Source organism: Stegastes partitus, unplaced genomic scaffold (genome assembly GCF_000690725.1).
Source record: "Stegastes partitus isolate 25-593 unplaced genomic scaffold, Stegastes_partitus-1.0.2 Scaffold833, whole genome shotgun sequence".
Taxonomy (NCBI): domain Eukaryota; kingdom Metazoa; phylum Chordata; class Actinopteri; family Pomacentridae; genus Stegastes; species Stegastes partitus.
Genome location: NW_007578564.1, coordinates 83214 through 107976, shown reverse-complemented (window position 1 = coordinate 107976; position 24763 = coordinate 83214). Strand labels below are relative to the sequence as shown.

General features: G+C 40.6%; 1 protein-coding gene and 1 long non-coding RNA gene across 2 annotated transcripts in view; both read right to left on the bottom strand.

The window, feature by feature from the left end:
• Positions 1-24763, bottom strand: part of LOC103365370 (copine-8) — a 130886-nt gene that overhangs the window by 52010 nt on the left and 54113 nt on the right. Inside the window, exons 6-9 of the mRNA XM_008292793.1 lie at positions 21629-21705; positions 5181-5244; positions 3132-3235; positions 2561-2665 (exon numbers count right to left, since the gene is read on the bottom strand). Of these exons, the coding sequence (XP_008291015.1) occupies positions 2561-2665; positions 3132-3235; positions 5181-5244; positions 21629-21705 (350 nt within the window). The remainder of the gene's footprint in view (positions 1-2560; positions 2666-3131; positions 3236-5180; positions 5245-21628; positions 21706-24763) is intronic.
• Positions 10298-12267, bottom strand: LOC103365369 (uncharacterized). The gene is made up of 3 exons (XR_520604.1): positions 12256-12267; positions 10581-10582; positions 10298-10469 (listed from the first exon to the last, which is right to left on the bottom strand). It is a non-coding gene; the product is annotated as an uncharacterized LOC103365369 (long non-coding RNA).

Genomic DNA, 24763 nt, shown 5'->3' with positions numbered 1-24763 from the left:
GCTGGAAACATCACTCGCGGCTTTGATGATGTGACATGAAACTGGCGCCGATTTCGCTTGTTAATCTTTTTTTTTTTTTTTGCCTCATGTGTGAGCAGAAGCACGGCGGCTGCACCTACGAGCAGAAACACTCGTTTTCATTGTTTGCCGGCTCCCAGCTCGCCCTTATCTCAGAGATACAGGCCGGATGTGTTTGCGGACGGCGTGTTCAGTCCACCGCCGGCTTCCCGAGTCGCCCATTGATAAGACGACTCAACTCCTCTCCGATCGGCTTATTGGAGCAAACTTCAGATCAATGCCGCCGTCTGTTAGCTCGGCCACGCTAAACCCCCGTCGTGTGCTTCTTTCTGCCCTTTTTCAACACACGGCTTCTTATCGATGGACACACACACACACGGTCGACACAAGAGAGGCTTCTATCTGCTCATTTGTTCTCCTGATACACAGAGTACACCAGGTGTGAGGACTTTCAGACACGCAAAAGAATTTTTAAAAACTGAAAAGTTCTTATTTAAATGTTAAACCGAGTGTATTTTGAGGAAACACAGTATTTTTTGGTCCAACCACTGCATTTGGTGCTGTTTAAACGGACACACTGTGCTGAGCTGGTCCCATTTCAATTAATTAATTTCAATTCATAGCTTGTGTAACCCAAAGAGTTTTTAACCTTTTGATCTCCAACCAGTTTCTGGGTGTTTCTTGTCCGCCTGTCGCATTTTGACTCACTGTGGGCTCATTTTTCACTCCAATACAAAGCCCTGCACTTCAATGGAAACAGCTCAAACATAGCAACAAGTAGAGAACTCAGAAATCTATCGAAGCATGTAGAAGACAAGAACGTGATAATGGCCGATAACGTAATGATGGCCAATAACGTTATAACGGCCAATAACACAACAACCGCTGATAACGTAGTAACCGGCCGATAACGTAATAAATTTGCACATTTTAAAATGTAATAGGTCAATAACGTAATAATGACCAATAACGAAATAATGGCCGATAACAAAACAACGGCCGACAACGTAATAAATTTGCACTTTTTAAAATGTAAAAGGCTAATAATGTAATAGATGGCCAGTAACGTAATAAATGTCTGAACCAATAACGTAATAACTTATTACGTTATTGACTGGTTATTACATTTGCAAAGATTTTTTTTTCCACCAGGCTAATAACGTAATAACTTATTATGTTATTGGCCAAAAGATATTACATTATCAGTTCAGGACTTTCATTACGTTATTGGCCTATTACATTTTTAAATTTATTACGTTACCGGCCGTTGTTACATTATTGGCTTCTACAAAGAGTGACAAAAATTCAGGGACTTTTGGCTGAACTGCAGGCAGAGAGGAGACAAATATGGAAGAAAATTAAAATATAAGTAGCAAAATATCTACATTTACCATTTTTTTCTTAGTATTGACAACAACTTTTAAGTTTTTTGCAAATAAACAATTAAAGAAATCCAACTTTTCCTCTCGTTTTTCGTAATTTACAGCATTGTAACTGTGTCAAACTGCACAAAAGACATTTTTAAGTTCTCTAGTCATGGTGTTTCCATCGAGAGTCAGAACTTCATATCGCAATTAAAAATGAGCTCACAGGGAGTGAAAACTGCCGAGAAACTGAAGTTCAGAGGGCTGCCATTGTTTTCCTGTCCTAAACATCTTCACATTTGGGACGTTATTTGATGGATTCTCGCGTCCAGTCGATTACAGATTGTTGTCAGCTGTTCACCTTAGTGACGCACAGAAAAGCCAAACCATCACGTACCACATTCCTACAAAAATCAACATCTGTGATCATATTAAACATCGAGGGAGTGTATTAGGGTTGTTGGATGATACTTGTTGTCACTGTCGCACCAAAATTAAACCTGGAGGCTGACGATGACGGAATACGTCGGCTTTTTGCTTCACTTTAAGCCGACAAGAGGATTAGTAGCCGTCTGCTACTTATGTATTCACTTCAGTGCTCTAAATATAAAGTAAACCGCCAGAAAAATAGTGTTACCTGCCAAAAAAAAAAAAACCCAACAAAAACACAGTGACGCACAGATCTGCATGCATCATCGAGATAAAGCTGCTTATTAGTCAGAAGTGGAACCACGATGCTGCTGGAGGAACCGCGCCACCATTGAAATATAAGGAATTAATAGAGTATACGGTACAGGTAGAGACTGCAACATCACACGTTCTTCACATTTTTCATTATGACCTTCCACGATGCATCAAAAGGCATAAAGGAAGAAACTTTTTTCCCTTTTTTTTCTGGCATGTGAAGCTCATTGTTGGATGAATCACACCTGGAAATGTCTCTTTTCCACTAAGAACATTGCAATGCATATAACTGACTCATATATATGATATTGTTGTAGATGAGACGATGCTCTTTAGTTCCTGTGCAGCCAGACGAGGCCATTAGACGCCGCGGGAACATTCGTCAGACGTTACCTCGTCTGACTTTTTCCAATATGCTTGACACTGAAAATAACTCCGCCGGATGATTCAGACGGCTGCTCTCGGCGTCCGTGCTGCGTTCGAGGCGGGCTCACCTGTCGTAGTCGCCGTTGCAAAGGGCCCGGACGGGGATCTTGAAGGCCTGCCACACGGGGTTCAACGTGTTCTTCACCACCTCGGTCTTGTGGCAGATGGTGAACCTGCAGGGGCGAGAAAAGGGGGAATCAAAAAAAGAAGAAGAAAAGCGAGGAGGAATTTGAAAAGAAATGCAATTAAAGCGACTTTTTGCTGAGTGGAAGTGGAAGCTGCAGGGCTGCCCTAACCTGCACACACACACTAAAGGGGTAATTTCATTAGTCCCTCGGCTAGCAGGCGGACTATCTTCCGCCCTCAGAGCACGAGGTCTTATCTGACTTGTAGCACACAGCAGGACGGAGGCCCGCAGAGCTGGATCGAACTCACGCACACACACATAAATATATAGAAAATCTACAGCGCTGCACATTCTCCTCCTTCACACATCTCCACACGTCGCTCGTTTAAACAGGCACCGCTGCTTTTGATCTGAGGCAAATCAATGAAACCAATTTCCTTTCGGATTGCAGGGAAGGATTAAAAACCAAACATGAAAGGGTGCGAGTCGAGGGGAGGAGGGGGGGAACTCACGTGCCGTCCTCGTTGCTCCGGTAGAAGACCAGGAAGGGGTCGGACTTGCCGAAGAAGTCCTTCTTGTCCAGCTTGTTTCCGCAGAATTGCATCATCACCGATTCCTAATGAGGAAGAAGAAGACACAAAGAAAACGATATTAAATACGTATGGAGAGGGTGCTCTGAGGATTTTTGTGCTTTGTGATTCTCCGAAGACACAAAACGTGCAGATTTTCAGTCACATTATTTTATAGACGCTCAGGAATATCCAGGATATGATCTCATCTGGAGGTTTTGCTTTTAACAAATGACCTCTGGTCGACTGGGGGAAGCTGTATCTGCTCTCCAGTGTCTCACTATCGAACGCGATTGCAAAGCAGTTGAGCAAGAAGTCGTTTTCTATTTGATGAGGACAGACTGAATCCAAAAGCCGTCTTTCTTCTTCTTCATTATTGATGACTTATAGGAGAATGCTGTCGAGGCCCAGAAGTGAACAGACGAACGCTGGAGCCCAAAAAAAAAAAACGGGACAGCAGAGATGACAGATGACAAAAAAAATATAGAGCCGGTGAAATGCAAACACGAGAGAGTGAGTTTAACACTAATCGAATGCAAGTTGAGGAAGAAATACAAAAGATTTTTCTTGTTTTTTAGGGCGCTAAGTTGGGGTTTATTTTAATTATTTAACTAACAGTATTATTTATTGATTTCAGTTAAGTTTTTGCATCGCCTGACGAGCTTTCACTTTGTTTTGGTGGCGTTGGGGAATCCAAATATACCCTGCTGTAGAGGCCATGTTTATCAGAGTAATGTCACAATGTGCAAATCGCACCAGTTATCCACATAAGTATAAAAACATACCACCAGGTAGGGCAGGTTGATATGATCACAAATATTTATCACGATATAAATGAGAAAATTTGCGATAACTGACACTAGACAAAATACTTCAAAACTGCACAACTTCATTGGTGCAAGTAAAAAAAAAAAAGAACGATTCTTTTTCCATTTAGCAAGCAGCTGTTTTTGATGTGCATTAAAGCTATATTACATAAAATCAATAGTGCATAAGTTGTAAATTGTTTGCTGACAATTTGTTTAATCAAAATGCATTTCAAATGGAAGTGGGTTTACAAATCTAGCGGACTGACAGATGATTTATTTAGCTGATACCTTGTTGTTGGTGGTTTTTCAGCAGCTTTTATATCTAAGATTTTATCCACATATCAGTGGATCATCAGTGATGAAAACAGTAGAGTAAGAGTTATGCTGTAGAGCTGCAACTTATGATGGCTTTTCTACTCACTGTTTGACCAACTAGTCGATTGATCTAAATGATCGATGTTCCTCCAAGAACTTTACATGATAAAGAGGAAAACTGTAGGATTCAAATCAAACAAGAGCGTTTTATGCAGCTCTGAAAGAAGTCCAATGAAACCCCTAAAGGACGCACATAATACATCAGTTTTTTTTTAACAACTTAATCTCACATGTTCCAAAAATGAAAAAACATTTTCAGCTCAAAATTAGAGTCAGAATGAGAATCAGTTTTATTGACAAGTAGGTTTCACTCTTAGGGAATCTGATGTAGTGATTTGGTGCATCAGAGCTGATAATATAGAGATGCTAGTGAGTAAATCAGTAATAAAAAGTAATTGAAATATTTATATTTTACATGAATGTGCAAATTAGTTTGTGGACAATGCGCAAGTTTACATCGTATATGGTATAAAAAAAACTTGAGATGAGCAAAGTGCAGCACAGTTAACTCTATAATGAGTATTATTATTATAATAGCTCTGGTTTTAGCTGTTTGCTAAACAGATGGATTCTGTGTCTTTAGCTTCAGATCGAACAGAGCTGCTGCAAAACAGTTTGGTCTGCATATGAAACAAAGTTCAACGTGGACTGACTTTGGTCGTAGCTTTGAATTCTGTGAAACTATCATCATATTCAAAGCACAGCTCCTGTCTGTAGTTCATGTCTATGGTGACGACGTTTTAACGTTTTATCCGTGCAGCTTGGAACATGTAGTAAAGATGTCTTCTACTCATTTCATCACACTCACCCTGCAGTTGTTCAGCTCCTCGGCCTTCACGATCACCGTCCCGCACTTCTTCCCCGGGATGCCCCTGTGGACGACACAACGCAGCCAAAGGTCAGCGTGTCACAGTCACGGTGTGTGTTCAGCTCGTTTCCTCCACATGAACCCTTCCTCCTACGTCTTCACTGCTCTCTAAGAGTCAAAGGCCGAGTTGACAACAATCCAAAAACATCTCCTGACTTGCGTGGAGACCAGCAACAAGCTTCCATGAACCTCCAGCATGAGGTTCAAGGTTTCTCCCAGCAATAATACTCAAATCAGACTCATTCCTGTATGTGAAGATGTCTCTGTTTACTCTACTCGGTGCTCAACACATGTGCTGAGATGAAAAGTCTATTTTCCAAAAATCCACACCATCATTCTTTGGCTATTTTTCCCTAATTCAGGAGGATTAGTTTGCTGAAGGTTCTCTTGTTGACCATTATCACCACAGTTTGGGTAAAAGCATCAAAAAGATAAATATATAAAAAATAATAATGAAATTAGTTCAACAACACCAGATAAAATAATAGGGAAAAAACAAGGAAATAAAATAAAAGAATAAAAGAAACTAGAGGTTAAAACTATAAACACAAGTCTAAAAATGATACCAATATTAGCAATAGTAAATAAATGCATAAGTAAATAAATAAAATGTAAAAGAGAATAAAATGACCAAAAAATAAATTAAAAAAATATTAAGATATATAAATATAAAACAGACATATATAATAACAGAATATATAATATAAAAGAGAATAAAATGAACAAAAAAATAAAGTAAAAAAAATATTAAGATGATAAAAATAGGAAAAAACAATAAGAAAAAACGAAAAATAAAATGAAAACATAAATTAACGACACAGCATAAAAGCAAGCCGATAAAAATTGTTTTTTTTAGAAGTGATTCAAAAGAAAATTGCTGATTCAGCGAACCTTATCGCCTCAGGCAGATCGTTGTATGAAAAATACACAATAAAAATATGCACATATTTACATACATTTTAATACTAATGCTTTACATGATGCATTTTATTTTGGTAGATTAACGTCGTGCCACGATGCAGGTTAACCTTCCTGCAGCAGGTGGCCTCACATGACACTTCTTTATTTCTATCTGCACGGACTCATCTGATCCTCATGTGATGAAGTCAACGGGATATTTATGACTAATTCTGGTCAGCAGGAGACCTCGTGGAAGATTCTGCCATTTCACACTGCACGCAAACATCTCAACGACACAAGAGGAGCTCTGTGGAGACGGAGCTGCTGATGTTTGGCGTCTGTACGTCGGTCGGTGTTTGTGAGTGAATGTTCCTGTTGCTGGCGAAGGCGGGATGAGGCGACGCATGTGTGTGTGTGGGTGTGTTCGCACTTCCTCTGAGTAAACATGATGGTTTTCGAGGTGAACTCGACGACGTCATTTACAGCATCTCCTCCTCGAACCGGTTCAACTCATTCATTTACGCCGCACACACACAAGAGAATCCCATTTAAAGGAGGTTTTTTTTTTCATTTATGGAACCGAACAAGCAAAACTTTTATATTGCTGCTTGGTTTGGAAACCTGATGCTGTCTGACGGGAAAAGACTTGGAAGTCTTGTTTGAGTGGCCGGTATGATCTCTGGGAGGAGTCTGGTCAACCACTAGGGGCGCTGTTTGGAGGGCTAATGCCACATTGAGCTGCCAGGATCATCCACCCAACAGGGAGTTTAAGCTCTTGCCTTCAGGCCATCGTATTAAGGCACCTCTTGAAACACTGCATGCATCTTTTATCCCTGCTGCTATTGGAAAGCTTAAAGGTTTGTTAGTGGTTTTTATGTCTTAAAAACTTCAAGATGTAAAATAAAAACAGCTAGTTTGAGTGGCCGGTATGATCTCTGGGAGGAGTCTGGTCAACCAGGCTGTTGTCGTTCACTTATTTTTACAAGTACGAAACAGTTACTGAAGCTAGTTACTTTCTAATGGTAACAAGAAATCACTTCATAGGCATTTCCAAGCTGCTGAACTACAATATCATCTTTGTCGTCAACATAAAAACAATCGCTGAAGTGTGCATTCAGCAATATTTCCATGTTAAATAATAGCTGCCAGGTGGTCGACTGTTTTGCTCCATGTTGTCAATCACAGACACACACAGAGTCTTCTTCCTGAAGGGGGCCCATGTAGAACAGGACCAAAACCAGAGGTCACACATTCATGGTGAAATCAATCATCTTTGCAGTATTTTGAGCTGAAACATGCGAAAGACGCATTCTGGGGAGACTTTTATTAATTTGATGAAAAAGGCATAATATGGGTTCTGTAATCAAAATGTTTTATTTCCTTTTCCTGAACGTTTCTTTGCCGTCGTTGCTGCTGGTGTTATTTTAATCCATGAACTCTTGCTGCAGAATTTCCCCAAGAGGGACAATTAAGATAACCTTGACTCTTGTTTTTAGATTAAAAGTTCTTTAAAAAAGATATGTTGTTAATGCCTTTAGAAGAATGTGAAAAAATGAATTTAAAGAAGGTTCGTTAAAACTGCATTTACATGACGGGCTAAATGGGGCCTGGACAAGAGGTGCACACACACAAACATTACCTCCTAATAAAGCTGATGCACAAGCAAACCGAGCTCTCTTATCACGTACTTGGAGTTTCCGGACCGCTACCAAATGTAAGTCAGTCATTTACTCTCCTTTCAGCTCCGTGGCTCTCCACCAACTCCTGATGGAAACGTCTCGAGGTGCTAAATGCTCCGTTATGTTCTGCTGCGAGTTGCTAACTTTGTCTGGCAGGAAGTCGGTTTATCAGAGTTTTAAGGCTAAAAGCAGCTGCCTGTCGCCTCTGGGGATTGGTTTTATGGGAGCGATGAGAGTAAAACCGAGGGCTGAAAGACGCTAAAGTGCCTCGGCAAGACAGTCATCACATCTGTTGGTAATTATAGCAGCTTTAAAAAGTAAATTTTGCATCATGATTTGCAGAGAAATATCATTTTTGTCACTCCTCAGACAAGTAAAGGAATCACCCGAGCATGGGAGGAAGTGCAGGGAAACGTAATTTGACTAACTTTTGAAATGTTCTGCAATCCGACAAAGAGGATTGTGATGAGCTCGGCTCTCAGAGTCCCACCTGGCAGAAATTGACTCAGGCAGTCATTTAGGCAGCACAGAATTGGGGTCGGGAACCTCTGCGTGAATGCAATTCAAGTCCTGCTTCACAAGGAACTGAGAGAAAAATGCTTCTTCTGAAAGGGCAGATCTATCAGAATGAAATACATCCTGCAGCTTTGCATCGAGGACCCGAGAGATGGTCTTTTTTTTTTTCTCTCTCTCTCAGAAATCTGAAGATGAGTAGAAAATCTCAAATAGCACAAAGCATAGGGAGAGATCATCGGCGTCTTCTTGTCTCCGTGTCATTATTTCCAGACCTCTCGGGGAGGTGGGGTCAGATAATTTGTATGCATTATGTGTAAAGCGAGCGAAAGGTTCAGAATGAAGACGGATAATTGAGATTGAGACAGTGAGGGAAAAGAAAATTATCAGAAGGCAGACCTTGTTCGCCTTAAAACTGCAAAAATGCTAAAGTTTTCGAGCACAGAGGTCCACTGTGACGGTCTATCTCTGTGACATAACGGATAGAAAGTCTCTCTGACTGTTTGAATGCTGGTTCGGTTCTTGGTGGACGGTTTCAGACTGAAAGGAGCAAATCATTGAAGCACCAGTCTGATGAAACAGCATCCAACCCAACAGCAAGACTCCTCTAAGATATCACAGTGGCAGGTGCTTTAAGGAGACAAAACCCATCAGTCCACCTGCATCTTAAGGTTAAAGGACACGCCTTTGAGGACACATTCTGGACAGATGGTTTGACAGAGGAGTGAAGGAACTGGAACAGCCATCTTTAAACGGTGACACCACTTAATGCAGTCTTGAGATCCCTCCACAGGTAGATTCACAACGTCAGTCATGTGAGTTTGAGTTAGTTGACGAGCTTTAAATGAATTGGGAATAAATACTTGAAACTCCCCACAGGTCACCTCTTGGTTGAGAAGAGCCAGAAAGATGTCCAGTCGCCTTCCACTGCTTAATGTGAGCTTACCAGCTGGCGTTAGCAACAGAGGAGGTTTGATCAGCGAGGATTAGAGCAAAAATCAATAAGGCCATACTGATACACCTCCCCAACGAGGTATTGATACACTAGTGGGAGGTCATTTATGTCGTTGCCACATCCCCCCGGGCCTTTTATCCGACCAAAAATAACAGTCTTCTAGAAATCCAAGCAAAGCGCCCGACTGTAATGACCTCATTTATCCAAAGACTACAGATAGGTGTGAAAGGCTCATTGTCTGCAACAATCGCAAGAAAAACAGTCGCAAGTGTTGAATTTTCAACTTTCCAGCAGGAATCAGCTGATGTGACGTTCGGGTTCTCTGGGGAAACTAACCAAATCTGAGTTAAATCATAATACAGTCTTATGATTCATAGCATTATAAGTTTGTTATACTGCACAAAATATATTCTTGATTTCTCTTTTCTACTAGTCATTGTTCTGCTGTTTCCATAGAGGTGCAGGACACAGTAGTAGCAGAAAACACAGAGAAACCTCCTTTTTTAGTTGGTTAAAGTTGGGTTTCCAACTGTTTTGATATAAATATAAAATACGCCAACACTAATTAGAGACTATTAAAAGCAACAAATTGCCTCAGAGATGAACTCTTTTATCATCAACTTTGGAACATCCACCCATTATCTATACACCGCTTAATCCTCACTAGGGTCATGGGGGGCTGGAGTCTATCCCAGCTGACTCAGGGTGAAGGCAGGAGACACCCTGGACAGGTCACCAGTCTATCGCAGGGCTACACTTAGAGACAGACAACCAAGCACACTCACATTCACACCTACGGACAATTTAGAATCACCAATTAACCTCAACATTTTGGACTGTGTGGAAGGAAGCCGGAGAACCTGGAGAACCCGTGGAGCAGAAGGGCAAAAGCTCGCTTGATCCTGACTTTCAGTATGAATACAGAGCTTGAAAGCGGGGCCTCATGATCCTTCTGACTTTTTTGGGTCTTAAGCAGGAGATGTCACAAAAGTTACCACATGGACGGCGTTCATAGCGACGACGCTTTTTGATCCTTCGATGTCGGCTCTTCCTATCACTGTGAAGCAGAATTCACCAAGCGTTGGATTGTTCACCCACTAATAGAGAACGTGAGCTGGGATTAGACCGTCATGAGACAGGTTAGTTTAACCCTACTGATGATGTGTTGTTGCAATAGCAATCCTGCCCAGTACGAGAGGAAAAGAGAACATGCAAACTCCACGCAGAAAGATCCGGGAGCCCCTACCGGGATGCGAACCTGCGACCTTCTTGCAGTGAGGCAACAGTGCTAACCACTGCGCCACCTTGCAGCCAAACTTCGTAACACAAGAAGCAAAATCCAACTTTTTTCCAAGCACAATAAAGACTTTTGCAAAACTCTCTCTGTTTTTCCTCTTTCTTTTTTCAATCATCTCATCTCGCGGCTACAATTTGCAGGGAGGAACGGTTAAAGACGCACACGTACGCCCAACACAAGCGCCCGGAATCGGCGTCGCCATGACAACACCAGCAGAGCGAGAGCCCCCGCGGCGGGATATCGAATGGGATTCCTCCGCTCGTTATTTTCCACCCCCCCAAATAATCGCTATTTCTTCAGAGAGGAGCCGCCATTATTCCAGCTGAGAGATCCGCCTGAAAACGATACGTGGGTGGCGTATCAGCCGATGATAGCTAACGGATGAATCACGCGAGTTACAGTATAGACGCACGACATGAAAGACAGACAAACCCCACGTGAACTTATTCTTCAACTGAAGAATTACGAGCGATCCGGCATTAGTGGTTGTTAATATTTCACACTAAAGACGGGCAACACAACTCCAAACGGCTCTTTAACGGGTATTTTTCTGTTTAACTCTGAACATTTTTGCCCTCCATCAGGTGAATTGATCTCCGCTTTGTAGTTTATCAAACACTCCAGAACTTGAGGAGCGCTTCAGGAACACCTCTGCTCCTCGCACGAGTGTGTACGTGTGAGGAAACACTGCGGATCCTCTAATCAAGACGCATGGATCCGCAATCAGCGTCTGGCGAGAGGCGGCTAATTAAGTCTGGGCCACTTCTGGGCTGCAGAGTAACAGTTTCATTATATTCCCAACCAAGGCAGAATATCTGAATTAGATATCTGCTGTCGTTTCAAAAGGATCCGTCTATTCTCCGTTATTCCCGCTCGACAGGAAAAAAAAAAAAAACGTGCGCACACTTTTTTTCCATGAAAGGGAAGCTCGTAACCATAATTCTCGTTTGACAAAAGGAACAGTGACATCAAATCCGTGTCACACCAGAGGCAGATAAAGATTTTCTTTTGTTCTCGTTTTTTTTTTTTTTCAAGCGCTGCACAATCAGGCTGGTATTCACAGCGATCAGCCTCTGTGTGGTCTGGCTCACTTGCATCTGAAATTGTCGCCCACTTGGCTCTGAGCAGAGTTCACCGGGGTTTCTGTCTGACCCTGAAGCCGACTAAATTAAACATAGACGGAAATAAAAATAATAATAATAAAAAAACCTGTGAAAATGTAGCAGCAAGGACGCCAGAAAAAATATGTTCAAATACAGAAAAATGTAAGAAATGGTGGAAATAAAAGCAAATATCTAGAATATTGATATTTTACAGATCATATTAATATTTCCGTACACTTACGTTTTATTTCCTTGCACATTTTTACATTTTCTGCTCATATTTTTCTACTAATGTTTAAATTTTAGGACCCATTTTTCTACTTCTGCTATGTAATTTTATTGTATTTTATGAATTTTATTGTAATTGTATAAAATATATGTTATATTGATCCAAAAAAAAAAAAAAGTGAGCTTTTACAAGATTGAATTTCCCTTCTGGGATAAATAAAGTATTTTTCATTTCATTTTTCATTTCATTTCATTCATTAAATACGAACAAGAACTGAAGATAAAAACAACTTCAAATAATTTTTAATACATTTAACAAATAGCAGATTTGAAAGATGACGCTCAAACACAACAAACCGGATGCAAGCTTAGATTTCTTGCTCGTCTATGTAAAGAATAAATGTCTTTTCATGGTGTCGTTTTGTCGTCTTTTTCTTTCCCCTACTGCTTAAATTTCTAAGACTTGAACGGGAGCAGCAATTTCCCTTCAGGGATCAATAAAGTTTTTCTGATTTGGATATTTAAAGCTGGTTTAAATACTGTCACACATTGTAGAAGGATGATTTTTTTTTGTTGCAAAAAGTCGAAAAAAAACCCCGACTTTATTAAAATGTACATTTCTAACCTTTCTTCTGTGATTTCACTGAATATTTTCTGCAATTTAACAAAGCAAGACAGAAAAATAAAACAAAAAAAACACTAAAATGTTAATAATTTACAACTAAAATCTGCTAGAAATATGCATTTCTTTTTCAGTGTGGAGAAACTAACAAACCTTGTAGAACATCTAAACACATCCAGTGAGCCCCGGCATCCGTATTTCAAGCCGGAAAGTTATTAGTAATAAAATGAAATTCCCCTGCAGAACGTCTGGGGCGCTGAACCCCGCGGGGCTCTCAGGTAAATTTAACCAAACAATGCATCAATGTGACACGTTCATTCATTTCTTAAAAGTCAAAAGCAGCCCTCGAGTAATTTATTAGCGACGGCGTGCGGCACACTGGATCTAACTTTAAAGGGAATTCATGATGAGGTTACCTGAGTCAAGCTTACGTACAAACAGGCTCGACACGAGGGCGACGGGATCCGCGACGTAAAGGGGTCTCTGCAAGTTAATGGAGCCGCTTGACATTTTCAGAGCTGCACGTTTCAGCTTCCTTATTAAGAGGTTAGATCACAGCATTGATATCTATGTACATGAATGGCAGCAGCAGGCTGTTCAACTGGAAACAGGATCAGAATCAGGTTTGTAGCAACAACGATGGGAAAAACTGGCATTTTTATATTTTGTTTTTCTGTGACATTTATTCCAATACGATAGAACACAGTTTATTTTTTGCCAGATAACTTCAGTGACTCTACTGGGAAAGAATTATTCATTGTAGAATGATTGGAGTGATTTTGTACGAGCGCGCATCTGCTTAGAATAGAATTTTAAAAGGTTAAAAATGACTTTTTTTTTTCACTGGGAACCTTTCTCATATAACTAATTTTTGCTTTGGATGGCATTCAGATCTGGCTTCATCAAACTGAGCGTCGCGGTGCTGATTTAAATGGTGAATAAATTGCGTTTATTCATGCGGCGGCAGCAACAAGAGACGGTCCATGCTTTAGCTCGACATCATTCTTCTAGCAGATGAAATATTTCCGTGACTAGAGCTGCACGATTACGGCCGAGATGATAATGACGAATATTCTGATGAGTATTGAGATCACCATTAGCCTGCCTATCACAGTTATTCACGTCTGAATAAGCAGAGCGCTGCTTCCTTGTCATGCTACATTCCTGCTAATCCACAAATCGAAGCCAGACTTAAAGCCACCGAGCCTCTAATTGAGGCAAACATAAATGCAATCGCACTAAAACCTCCTCACTTGCTGAACATCTGCTTGTTGATAGACACTACAATGTACTGATGTTCCTTAAACGCTTCACCAGAAGCAGCTAGTGAAGCAGCTGAGCACTGAAAGGCCTCTGGTCTCCACTCAGGTACTGCAGCTCAGACATGATACATGAGACGTGTTGCTTTGAAAAGACGTTAACATCAGATTTATCTCAGCTTCAAACTAATTTCACATACATGTGCTGTTTTGAAGGGCCAAAGTCGTCTCCACCTGCCGAGCAGACTGAGGTCCTCTGGAGTGTGCAGGACCCGACTCAGGACTTTCTATGACACTGTGGTGGTCTGCTGGAGAGCATAGAGCACAGACAGAGACAGGAAGAGGCTGAACAGACCGGTGAGGAGGGCCGGTTCTGTCCTGGACTCCATAGAGGAGGTGAGTGAGAGGAGGATGTTAGCAAAGCTCACATCCATCAACCCCTCTCACCTGCTGCATGACACTGTGGGGGCTTTAAGTAGCTCCTTCAGATTCAGACATCCTCTCTGCAAGAAAGAGCGCCACCACAGGTCATTCCTACCAACTGCAGTAAGACTTTACAACATCAGCATCACCAGCTGATGTTGACCAAACTGAAATAATTGGCATTTCATGAATCGAATTCTCTTTTGCACTGCAGAACCTATTTTTCTAAATGCTGTTATTATTAATTATTGTTATTTCTTGTACTTTCTTTCAATATCTTTTTTTTGGATGCTGCTGTGGCGTATAATTTCCCCCAATGGGGGATAAATAAAAAAATATTCTATTCTACTCTATCAGCGTGAGAAGTCAAAATGATGATGATGTTTAAGCTAAGTTGCTTTACTTCACATCTCCTGAAACGTGGCGTTGCGTATCTCGCAAGATTTGATGCTGAAATAATATATTGTGTAGCCCCTGAATATAAACTCAATAAGACAAAAACTGCCAAACAACACGGGTAATAGGAATATATAGATGATAAAATAGAATACAATTCATCATTGAAGTAAAAATATATTGTGAATATGAAAAGATACTGACTGTGAATGTGTGTTTCTAGTGTTCTGTAGCTACATGAATGTGCAGGTGCAATAATAAAGAATACAGAAAGTAAATTAACTCATGTTTTTAATCAACTTTTTATCTTTTTACAGCTGCTGAAATGAACTTACTGTTTTTTATATGTACAAAAAAAACGGTGCCTTTTGTTACAATCGTCAATTAAGACTGCAGATAACAATTTGTTTCATCCATGATTAATCTGCAGATTATTTTCTCTAAAAATCGACTTGTGGTTTGGTTTCTAAAAAGTGAAGACAAATGTCAAATATCAGTGTTTTCCAAAGCCAAAGTCGACATCCTCAAACGTCTTGTTTTCTCTAAAAATGTAAATAAAATGTAGGGCGTGCACACTTTCAGGTCCAGAAGATGTTTACTGCCAGAATATATGCAGCTAAACAACAACAACAACAACACAACGGGCTGAAAAGCATTCATTAAACGTGCCACAGGTATGACATAAAGCGCTGGTTTTTGAAGAAGTCACCAGTGATTTGGTGCAGAAATAGCAACGCCGTCAACGTTTATTAGAAACAGCGGCACAGAGGCCACAGCTGCTGCAGTTGTTCTCTGGCTGAGGTTGACTCTCTGTGCATATTTGTGTACATGTGTGTGTAGGTGTTCGTCAGACACACACCTGCAGCCCGACGCCACGGGGGGGCTCTTTAACAATTTTAATGACTGTTAATTACGACTAATTACATTGTTCAATCAAACTCCAGTGGGCATTCGAGAGCGTGTGTGTTCATGGAAAAGACTCAGCGGCAAGAAGCAAAACACTGAAAGGTACAATAAGCTGTGAGGCGTAGCTTTGGGCCAACTACTAGTTTCTTTAAGTTTCAAGTCTTGACTTCAGTTGCATTCATTTCCGATGAAAAGAGCAAATTTTTTGCAACGTATGAAAACAGTAAGTTCATTTCAGTACCAGTAAACACATACAAAGTTGATTAGAAAAGATTTTTTAAAAAAGCTAAAAATTGGTTGTATTCTGGGGTAAAAGTGTCTTAACCACAGACTGTATAAAAGATGGACGTAGCAACCGGCCCTGAAAAATGAAGCCGCTGAACAGAACCAGGATGAGCCTTTGGAGCTCCGTGTTGTAAATACAGCAGAGGTGGATCTGAGAGGCAACTCAACCCCGTCTGCTCCTATCACTCTGTGCAACTTCCCAGTTAACACTGTTGAGTCTCTTNGTCCACTAGCTGCTGGCTCCAAAAAGCCCTGGCTCCCATAGAAATGAATTGGAAAAGAAGTGACTCAAATTTGCAACACTTGTGTGATTGCGGATGAATGATCAGTTAAAAAATGCCTTAATTAGACATCATAAGTTAAAAAAAGAACAGTTTAATGGAACAGTTTGACATTTTGATGAATGTGCTCATTGAATTTCTGGCAGAGAGTTTGTTGAGAATAACGACAGCTCTCTCTCTCTTTTTTTTTTTACTATTTTAAACAATACATATGAATCTACAGGCAGAAGCCGGTTGGTTTCTGCTGAACTAAAGACGTCAAAAATGTCATTTCTGCATGTGGTCTTTACAGTTTTCCACTTATTCTCTCTAAAACATGTGAATGTGTGAGCTTAATGTACTGCTATGGTCAGTTTTGTTACCGTTGCACAGAACCAGGATGAGCCGTTGGAGCTCGGTATTGTAAATACAGCAGAGGTGGATCTGAGAGGCAACTCAACCCCGTCTGCTCCTATCACTCTGTGCAACTTCCCAGTTAACACTGTTGAGTCTCTTCACTTTCTAGTGGGAGCAGGATGTCAAGAGGAAGGCTGAGCAGAGGATGTGCTTTCCACAGCAGCAGAAGAAGTTCAACGTGGTGCACTGCTACACCACCATAACTCGTAGTTTAATCACAGCAACTGGACTTGCTTGAGTTCCTTGAAGACGTTCCATCTCTCATCCAAGAGGCTTCATCAGTTCTGACTGACTAAGGGAGGAGGAGGAGGAACAAACCTCCAGCTGAAACTGAAACTCAGGTGTTACTGGCTCCTTAAGGATGCAAGTATCTGGAACTCTCAACTAGTCAGTCAGAAGTGATGAAGCCTCTTGGATGAAACGTCTTCAAGGAACTCAAGCAAGTCCAGTCGCTAGGGCTAAACTACGAGAATAACCCTGACCTGGATGAGTGAGAATCTTCCCAGACACCACCATAACCGAGTCCTTCCTTAATGCCTCTGTCTCCATGTTATCCAACTCTGCAACTATCAGGACAAAGTCACACCGTAGATTACCATCCTCTCTGCCGACACGCTGCTCGGCTGCAGCCTGCCGTCTCTGCAGGACCTGCGGCTTGCATGAAAGATTACGGTCCATCTCTTCCACCTCGGACATGGTTTCCTCTGACACGCTCCCCTCCGGCAAGAAGCTGCAGTCTATCAAAACCTCTCAACGCAAGAGCAGCTCCTTCCCGACTGCAGCTGGTCCCAGCGACGAGAAGTCACTGCAAGGTGTGCTAATGGCTACGGTTGGATTTTATCATTTCCATTACAGCACTTACAGTTTCCTCTCCATAATCACTGATGCTATAGAGACTGGATATTTATACTACATAGGTATAGGGTCTTAGCTGCAATATTGCATTAGTTAGTCTAAGTAATTAACAACACTATACGGTGTCAGCCTTAAAATGGATTACAGTTGGGTAAAGTAGTATTTTATGGAACGTTAGTCGGGTTTGAATTCCTAATATGTAAATTATTCTGGTAAAATCACATCATAAATAACACTATGTGGTCTTAACTCCAATATTTAAAGCTGTGAGGGTAATTTGTAAAGTCATTCATGAGCATTTTTACTGTCCAAATGATGATGTGATGATAAAAAAACTTAAAGTTTGAGCTGACGTAAGCACAAATCCAGTCAAATTGTTAAAACCGGTCAGTATGAGGTCATTAATATATATCATAAATATATATAGATATATCACATATCAAAAAAAAAAGTGAGCTTTTACAAGATTGAATTTCCCTTCTGGGATAAATAAAGTATTTTTCATTTCATTTCATTATTTTTCATTTCATTATTCACAAGGGGTGACTAATTTATTTTTCCATTTTTCACAAAAACACCTTCAGTAAAACAAGTTTATGTGATTACGGGGTTGAAAATAAAGTATGCACTCGTAGATCAGATAGAGAGAAGTGAGGATAAATTATAAAAAATGTTAAAAAACATTGATCAAAGCACTTTTAGACAGAAATGATAACAGTAGCAGCTCCATTTCTGACTTTCAGTGCATTTCTATGTGGTTTATAGGTGTGGCTGCGTTGTGTATTTACTAATTGATGCAGCGTAAATCTGACAAATTAGTGTTTGCATTTTTTTTTGCAAGAAAATTTATCGTGTCAGTTCGTGTCATTATTAAGAAACGACTAGTATGACAAGTGTGTGTACAGTGTGTGTCTCTGTGGTGTGTGTTTGTTCTCCAAAGTGCAAAACTATGTCGTCCACCTCGAAAGCCGACTCTACTCAAGACACTCCTCCCTTGCTGTGATCTTCCCTCTGAGTGGGAAACCTGCCGCTGCAATCACCATGGCGATTGGTACTCAAATGGATGACAGTGATGGTTGAAAATTAAGAGCACACACGACAAAGACACACACAGGTTGCCAGGTTCTTGAGACTGCTTCGACTGTCATTTCTCTGCTAATTTTTTTTGTCCTCTCAACACTCATCACGGCGTCAAATGAACAAACTAATTGGATTAAAAAGACACGATTGAGAATAAGCCAGTGAGAGACGGACAGGGAGAGAAAACGTGACGGCCGACAGGGCTGCAGTGCAGGTAGAAGAAAGTACAGCAACTTCTCCTCATCGATCCGTCTACTCAGTGCGAGCCGATAGTCTGTAGGCTGAGTGGATAATTGAGATTTTGATTTATTTGTTGACTTAACAGCGGCAACAAACGAGACGCCGCATCTGTCATTAATCGAAGCAACGATTCTCAGATGATGTGTTCTCGTGTGCATCAGAAAAGACAGATTAGAGATGAAGACAAGCGACCATTTGTCGTCACAGGCATAGGCAGAATAGGTAAAGGCTAAGGGCGCCGACATCCACAGGGGGGCGCCACAAGCGGAAGAGGGGGCGTGGCTGGAACGCACAGGCTGCAGATTGGTTTATACACAGAATTATGAAGAGAGTAGAATACAGTGTGGAGCTCAGGGACGGAAAGAAGAGGAAGGAAAATGGGAAAAAGACAGAAGTACGATAACGTCAATGTGATGGAAATAATTAGATTAAGCAGCGTTCTCGCCAGCATTATAACAGAGTAACGGCTCGCTACGCTGCTGCCTGAAAAAATGACGCCGCACATTGGGCCGTTACGTTGTTTTCGAGGGTATGTAGCGGGAAAATCATAATTTCTCTACGTTGATTGCACCTGGCTAACTGACATGTATGAAGGCAAATATTTACCAACAAGTGTCGATGCAGTTTCTCTATGTTGCAAAGATTTTGTGTGTTGTTTATACTTAAATAAAAGCTTGAATACATGCATACGGTTTCTGTGTTACTGTATGAAAATTAAGAGTGGAATTCACTGTGCTGCTAGGGGGCGCCACCTACAATCTTTGGTCTGGGCCGGCCCTGGCCCTGGTAAGAAAGTTTTACTAAACCACAAGTCATGCGACAGGAGCAAAAACACCCAGAGACATATTGGCAGTTCAGAAGGTTAAAGTTGTAAAGGTTAGGGTAAACACTGTGGTGTGGGTTAAAATGACTACTTTGATAAGGTTAAGGGAGCTTTGTTGTCTTTGCTGCAATAATAAGTACATAATCACCGAGATAACCAGTTGTTTTGTTGACCCGTCCATCCACCTGAGCTCCTCCCTGTCAGGACTTTGGACTTCAAGTAGCTTTAGATAACTTTAGATAACACTTTCTAATGTGTCACTGAGCATCGGAACAACAGCAGAAAAGAAACGTCAAAGTGTATTTCACTCACATTTTTATAGAAACGTGTAAAAATGAAGACCACGATGGATATAACGAAGCAAAGCGTTTGTATGAAGAACCCAGAATCGATGTCAGGAATTCACTCCTAACACCGGCTGGTTACCAAGCACAACGTTTTCTTATCCACACAGTAAATCTCGTCGTATCTCGCAGCTCGGAGGCTCCCGGCCGACACAACGTACTCCGAGGAACGTTTTCATCCACTCAGCTGCAGCTGAAGCTTATACGACTTAAAGGATTCCAGCATTTTTCTCACGGATACGCCGGATCTTTAACAAGTCACATTCACTTAGGCGTGCAGCGAGACAGGTGGATTTACGGCAGCAGACTCACAGACGCCCAGAGACGAACTGTCGCGCACCAAAATGTATTTACATTCTGTTTATGGCTCGTCGGTTAAGCCCACTTTTTACCAGTAGCGCAGAAATGCAGCTCAACTAGACTTTGCCTCGGAGCTTTGCAGCAGCCTTAACTAACATTTTTAAGAAACAAACAAAAAAATAGATTTATATGTATTTCAAAGGCTTTCAGTAGTAGTTTATAATAATACTAATAATAATACTCATAATAATAATAATAATAATAATAATAAAGACACTCAAAGACGCTTTACAAAATATTCAAAAAATAAAAAAACAGACAAAGCAAAGGAATAGAAAACGGGATTATGACTTTTATTTTATTTATTCTTGTCTTATTAGTTGTTGTTTTTTGCAAACTTATTGCTTGTTGCACTCATTTTTGTTGCTCCCTGACTGTTAAAGCACTTAGTTAAACTCAATTTGTCTTAAATGCACATTATAAATACATTTATATGATTAGATTTGATTTGATAAAAGATTAACCCAAAGCAGAGTGAGTTTGAATTCCTCCCAAATCTGCAGGAAGAACATCTGGAACATCTGGAACATCTGGAACATCAGACACTGAACAATAATACTAATATAATTTGGAGTATTACATTTTCTGATCAATATCAGTTCTAGTATCCTGCAACGTCTCGTCTTCTATAACGCAAAATATTTCAGTTTAAGGTGCAACATTTTACTATCAAGTGCAAAATTATTTTTTATTACTTATATTACTTCTTTATTCTACTTTTATTTTAGCTTTTACGACTTCTAAATCGTCTTAATTTTAGTATTTTATGTTAGTTTTATGTTAAACTTTGATCTTATTACTTGTTATCCTGTTTTTCCTTGTTTTTATGTTTTATACTATTTAATCTCTCTCACAAATTGGTCACTTTTTGCACTTATTTCTATTATTTTATGATGTGCAGCACTTTGGTAAACTTGATTTGATAAAAGATTGAAAAGAAATCTCATACTGAACAGTATTATCAATATTATTGGCAATATTACTTTAATATTTACTTTAATATCCTGAAATATTTCTATTTTATCTGCAATATTTCATCACAAATGTGCACGTTTTTATTTTCATGTGCATATTATGCATTTGTTTAATTGTCAGTATAACTTTTTGTTTCTCTATTTGTCTTATTTTAGCTTATTTATTTGTTTACTTTACTAATATATCATACCTTGTTGCTATCTTTTTAGACATTCTTCTTTTTCTGAGCAACATCCGTCACGAGAACTTCCTGTTTTATTCCTAACTGCAGGTGTAAACATGCCTGGACTTCATCAGAGCGTAAACACAGTTAACTCCAGGAGGAATTCCCCTGTTGTTTTTTCCCCTGCTTGCTCTGTAGGGAAAACATGACGGACAGCTCTGGGAGTCATTTGACGGCGGTTGCTCGGGTAATGAATACAGCACCGTCTCTCTCTGGGCTCTACAGCTTCGTGCACGCCGACTCACCCGAGAGCTTTTTCCAAGCGACTGCCCAGCGATCCGACCACCTCTCCCAGAGTGCAGTAGGCCTGGCCGAGGAAATCCTGCAGAGCCAACCACACACAAAACACATCTTTCTTTATGTTTTTTTATATGCAATTCAGACATAACACAGCAATACAAGATTCACCCAAAAACAACAAAGCTGACATCATATTTCTGAAGCAAGATTTCCCTGATCCCTCCAGAGTTTCATAATTCCTCCCTGCTCCCCATTGACAGACAATATCATGGAGCCGACTGAGCCTTCCTCCCAGCAGCCCTCGCACCTGCCCCCTCCTGCTCCTCTGTCACTTTCCTGGTAAATTAAACTGCCATCACATATTGAAGCTTTCCAGATGATGCTGAGAGAAGGGCAGAGAGACGGAGGCGACAGCGCACGGCACACACAAAACACACAACTCGGCGTGTGGATTTTTAACAAGCCGGTTTGTTTATTTTAAATGAATTAACTGTCTCAAAACCTGCCAGAGAGTTTGAAAGGCACATTAATTTTTTTATGAAAAATCACCCAAATTGTACCATTTGTCACAGCCATGAACTATAAAAACAGAAATAATAATTAGATTTTTTCTGACAGTCTTTGAACTCCTCGTTATGTTTAAGTCACCAAATCCAAGTCTTCTACATGTTTTGTTTTAAAAATTTGCTAAAAATAAACCATTTGCTGTGATCAGATTCTGTAAAAAGTAAAAAATTCTGCACTTCTCAGCGTAAATAAAAAAGGTATTGGTGACTCTGCAGCGATCAATAGTCACATGAGAAAAATTGAAGAAGTTTTAGGTTGAACTGCAGGCAGTGTAACACAAAGCAGCTAGGAGACGACAATACACAATTAAAGCAATAAAATATCCATCGTGTGTAGAGCCAGCATGTATTTTCACAGAATTCCTAACACCTGAGGACATTTGGGAAAATGAATTTTTAACATTTTTGTGAAATAAATAAAATAATTGAACTTTTGTTTTTTTCATTTTTTAAAATAAGTTTTTTGTGTTGTAGCTTTGTTATTCTGCACACTTTAGATTTCCCTCTACTTCTAGTCATGGTTGTGCTGTTTCCACAGAAGTGCAGGACTTCATATTGCAGTGAAAAATGAGCCCACATTGAGCCAAAAAAACTAAAACAAAACAAAAAACTGCTTGAAATTCAGAGGTTTATTCAGCCATCAAGCATAAGAAAAAGCATCAACCTCTCTGACACGCAAACTATGTTCGACGCCTCGTCTCTGAATGTATGGAGGCTATTATAGAAGCATGCCGTCTTCATCCGTCTTTCTCCGGGGGGCGAAACCATTCGTCATAATTGGACACTGTGTCTAATATCTGACTGGAGCGGCTCCGAGCGCCACCAGCATAATGGATTCGCTCTGCTCCAGCGATTAGCCTCTTGTGTTATTCTGTCTCTCAATCCATCTCACCGGCTGCCTATCTGTTTTAGATTTACTTACATGTACAATTTTAATTCGCCATAAACTAATTTGGGGGCTTTTCTGTGTGGAGTTTCTTTCCTGCAGTCCATGCATGTTGGGCTGCTTTGGAGATCGGAGACCCCCTACAGGACGAAGCAGGTACAGCTGATGGATGGATCAGTGCATAAACTAATTTGTTTTCAACCAAAGCATGTGCTGGATAACATATGAAAATGTTTTTTTATGATATCTTCCCCCCCTCCTCCTCCTCCTCCATCTAGGAGGCGGTGCAGTAAAGTCACAAATCACCTAGCAACTGCGGCTGCTGCCGGCATGAGGTCCGTCGGAGAATAGGCTGAGTGCAAGCGGTGGCTAAATATACACCAGCATGGGCTAGAAAAAGATTTAATGCGAAGAAGATAGCCGCGTGGGTGTAGCTCGGTTCGGCAGCGGTGCAGGAAAATGTTTGATAGATAAGACTACGACCCAGAGGAGGGGAGAAGAAGTTCAGTCTGAGCAGACGGATGCTTCAGAAACATTTCAAGGAGAACAAACCTCAACACTTCTCTGCGTTAGTTTAAACTGGAGCCAGTGTTTCTTACCACCAACTTTACACCAGAGTCTTCAGATCAGTTGCGATGTTGGGAAAACAAAAAGGTCAATTCACACAGAGAGGCTTTGTGGCACTTTGATCTGGTACGAGAAGCTGTTGAACCCTCTGAACTCCAAAGCAATTTCTGGGGATGTTTTGCTCCCGTCACATTTTTACTCGCTCGTTTTTAAAGTCTTGCACCTCCATGGAAACAGCACAAGCATGGCTAGAAGTGAACTCCAAAATGTCTTCTGTGCAGTACGTTATAATGCCACAAACACCACAAATGCTGGAGAAATGGTGGTCCTACATGCTATAGATGTTTGTCTAATGACAGGTTGCATCCTTTCTGTACTTGTCACATGACTGTTGCTGCAGATGTTGGTCAGTATCTCAATATTATGCTTAGATTTAGTTAATTTTGTGCACAGCATTCATAAGTAGTTTAGTCTGAACTTCTGAACTTCAAGCAGTTTCTGGGTGTTTTCTTTTCTACATTTTTACTCTCAATGAGCTAATTTTTCACTGGAGGTCCTTAAACTTTATGGAAACAGCACAACCATTCCTAGAATACGTCTTTCATGCGGCATAATAAAGCAAAAATCATGCCATAAGCTACACACGAGAAAGATCTAAAGTTGAGTTTCTTTGACTATTTATTTTACAAAAAATATTAAGAAAAGGGAATCGACATGGGCTGCAAGGTGGCTCAGTGGTTAGCACCATTGCCTCGCAGCTAGAAGATCACTGGTTTGCATCCCTGTTAGGACACCCGGGATCTTTCTGCGTGGAGTCTCCATGTTCTCCCCGTGAAGCGTGGGTTCTCTCCAGGTTCTCTGGCTTCCTCCCACACAGTCCAAAAACATGTTGAGGTTAATTAGTGATTCTAAATTGTCTGTAGGTGTGAATGTGAGTGTGCTTCCGGCGCCAACGCGAGTGGCAGCCTCTCTAGCAGCTCCGTGCATTCTCGCACTCTTTTTTTGCCTTTTCTCTTTTCTCCTTTTACTTAATCGGTTTCTCTGGAAACGTATTATTCTATCCTATGGATATGGATTCTTTCACGCCAAGGCTCATCTATCCGAGGAACGTTGTACTCGCT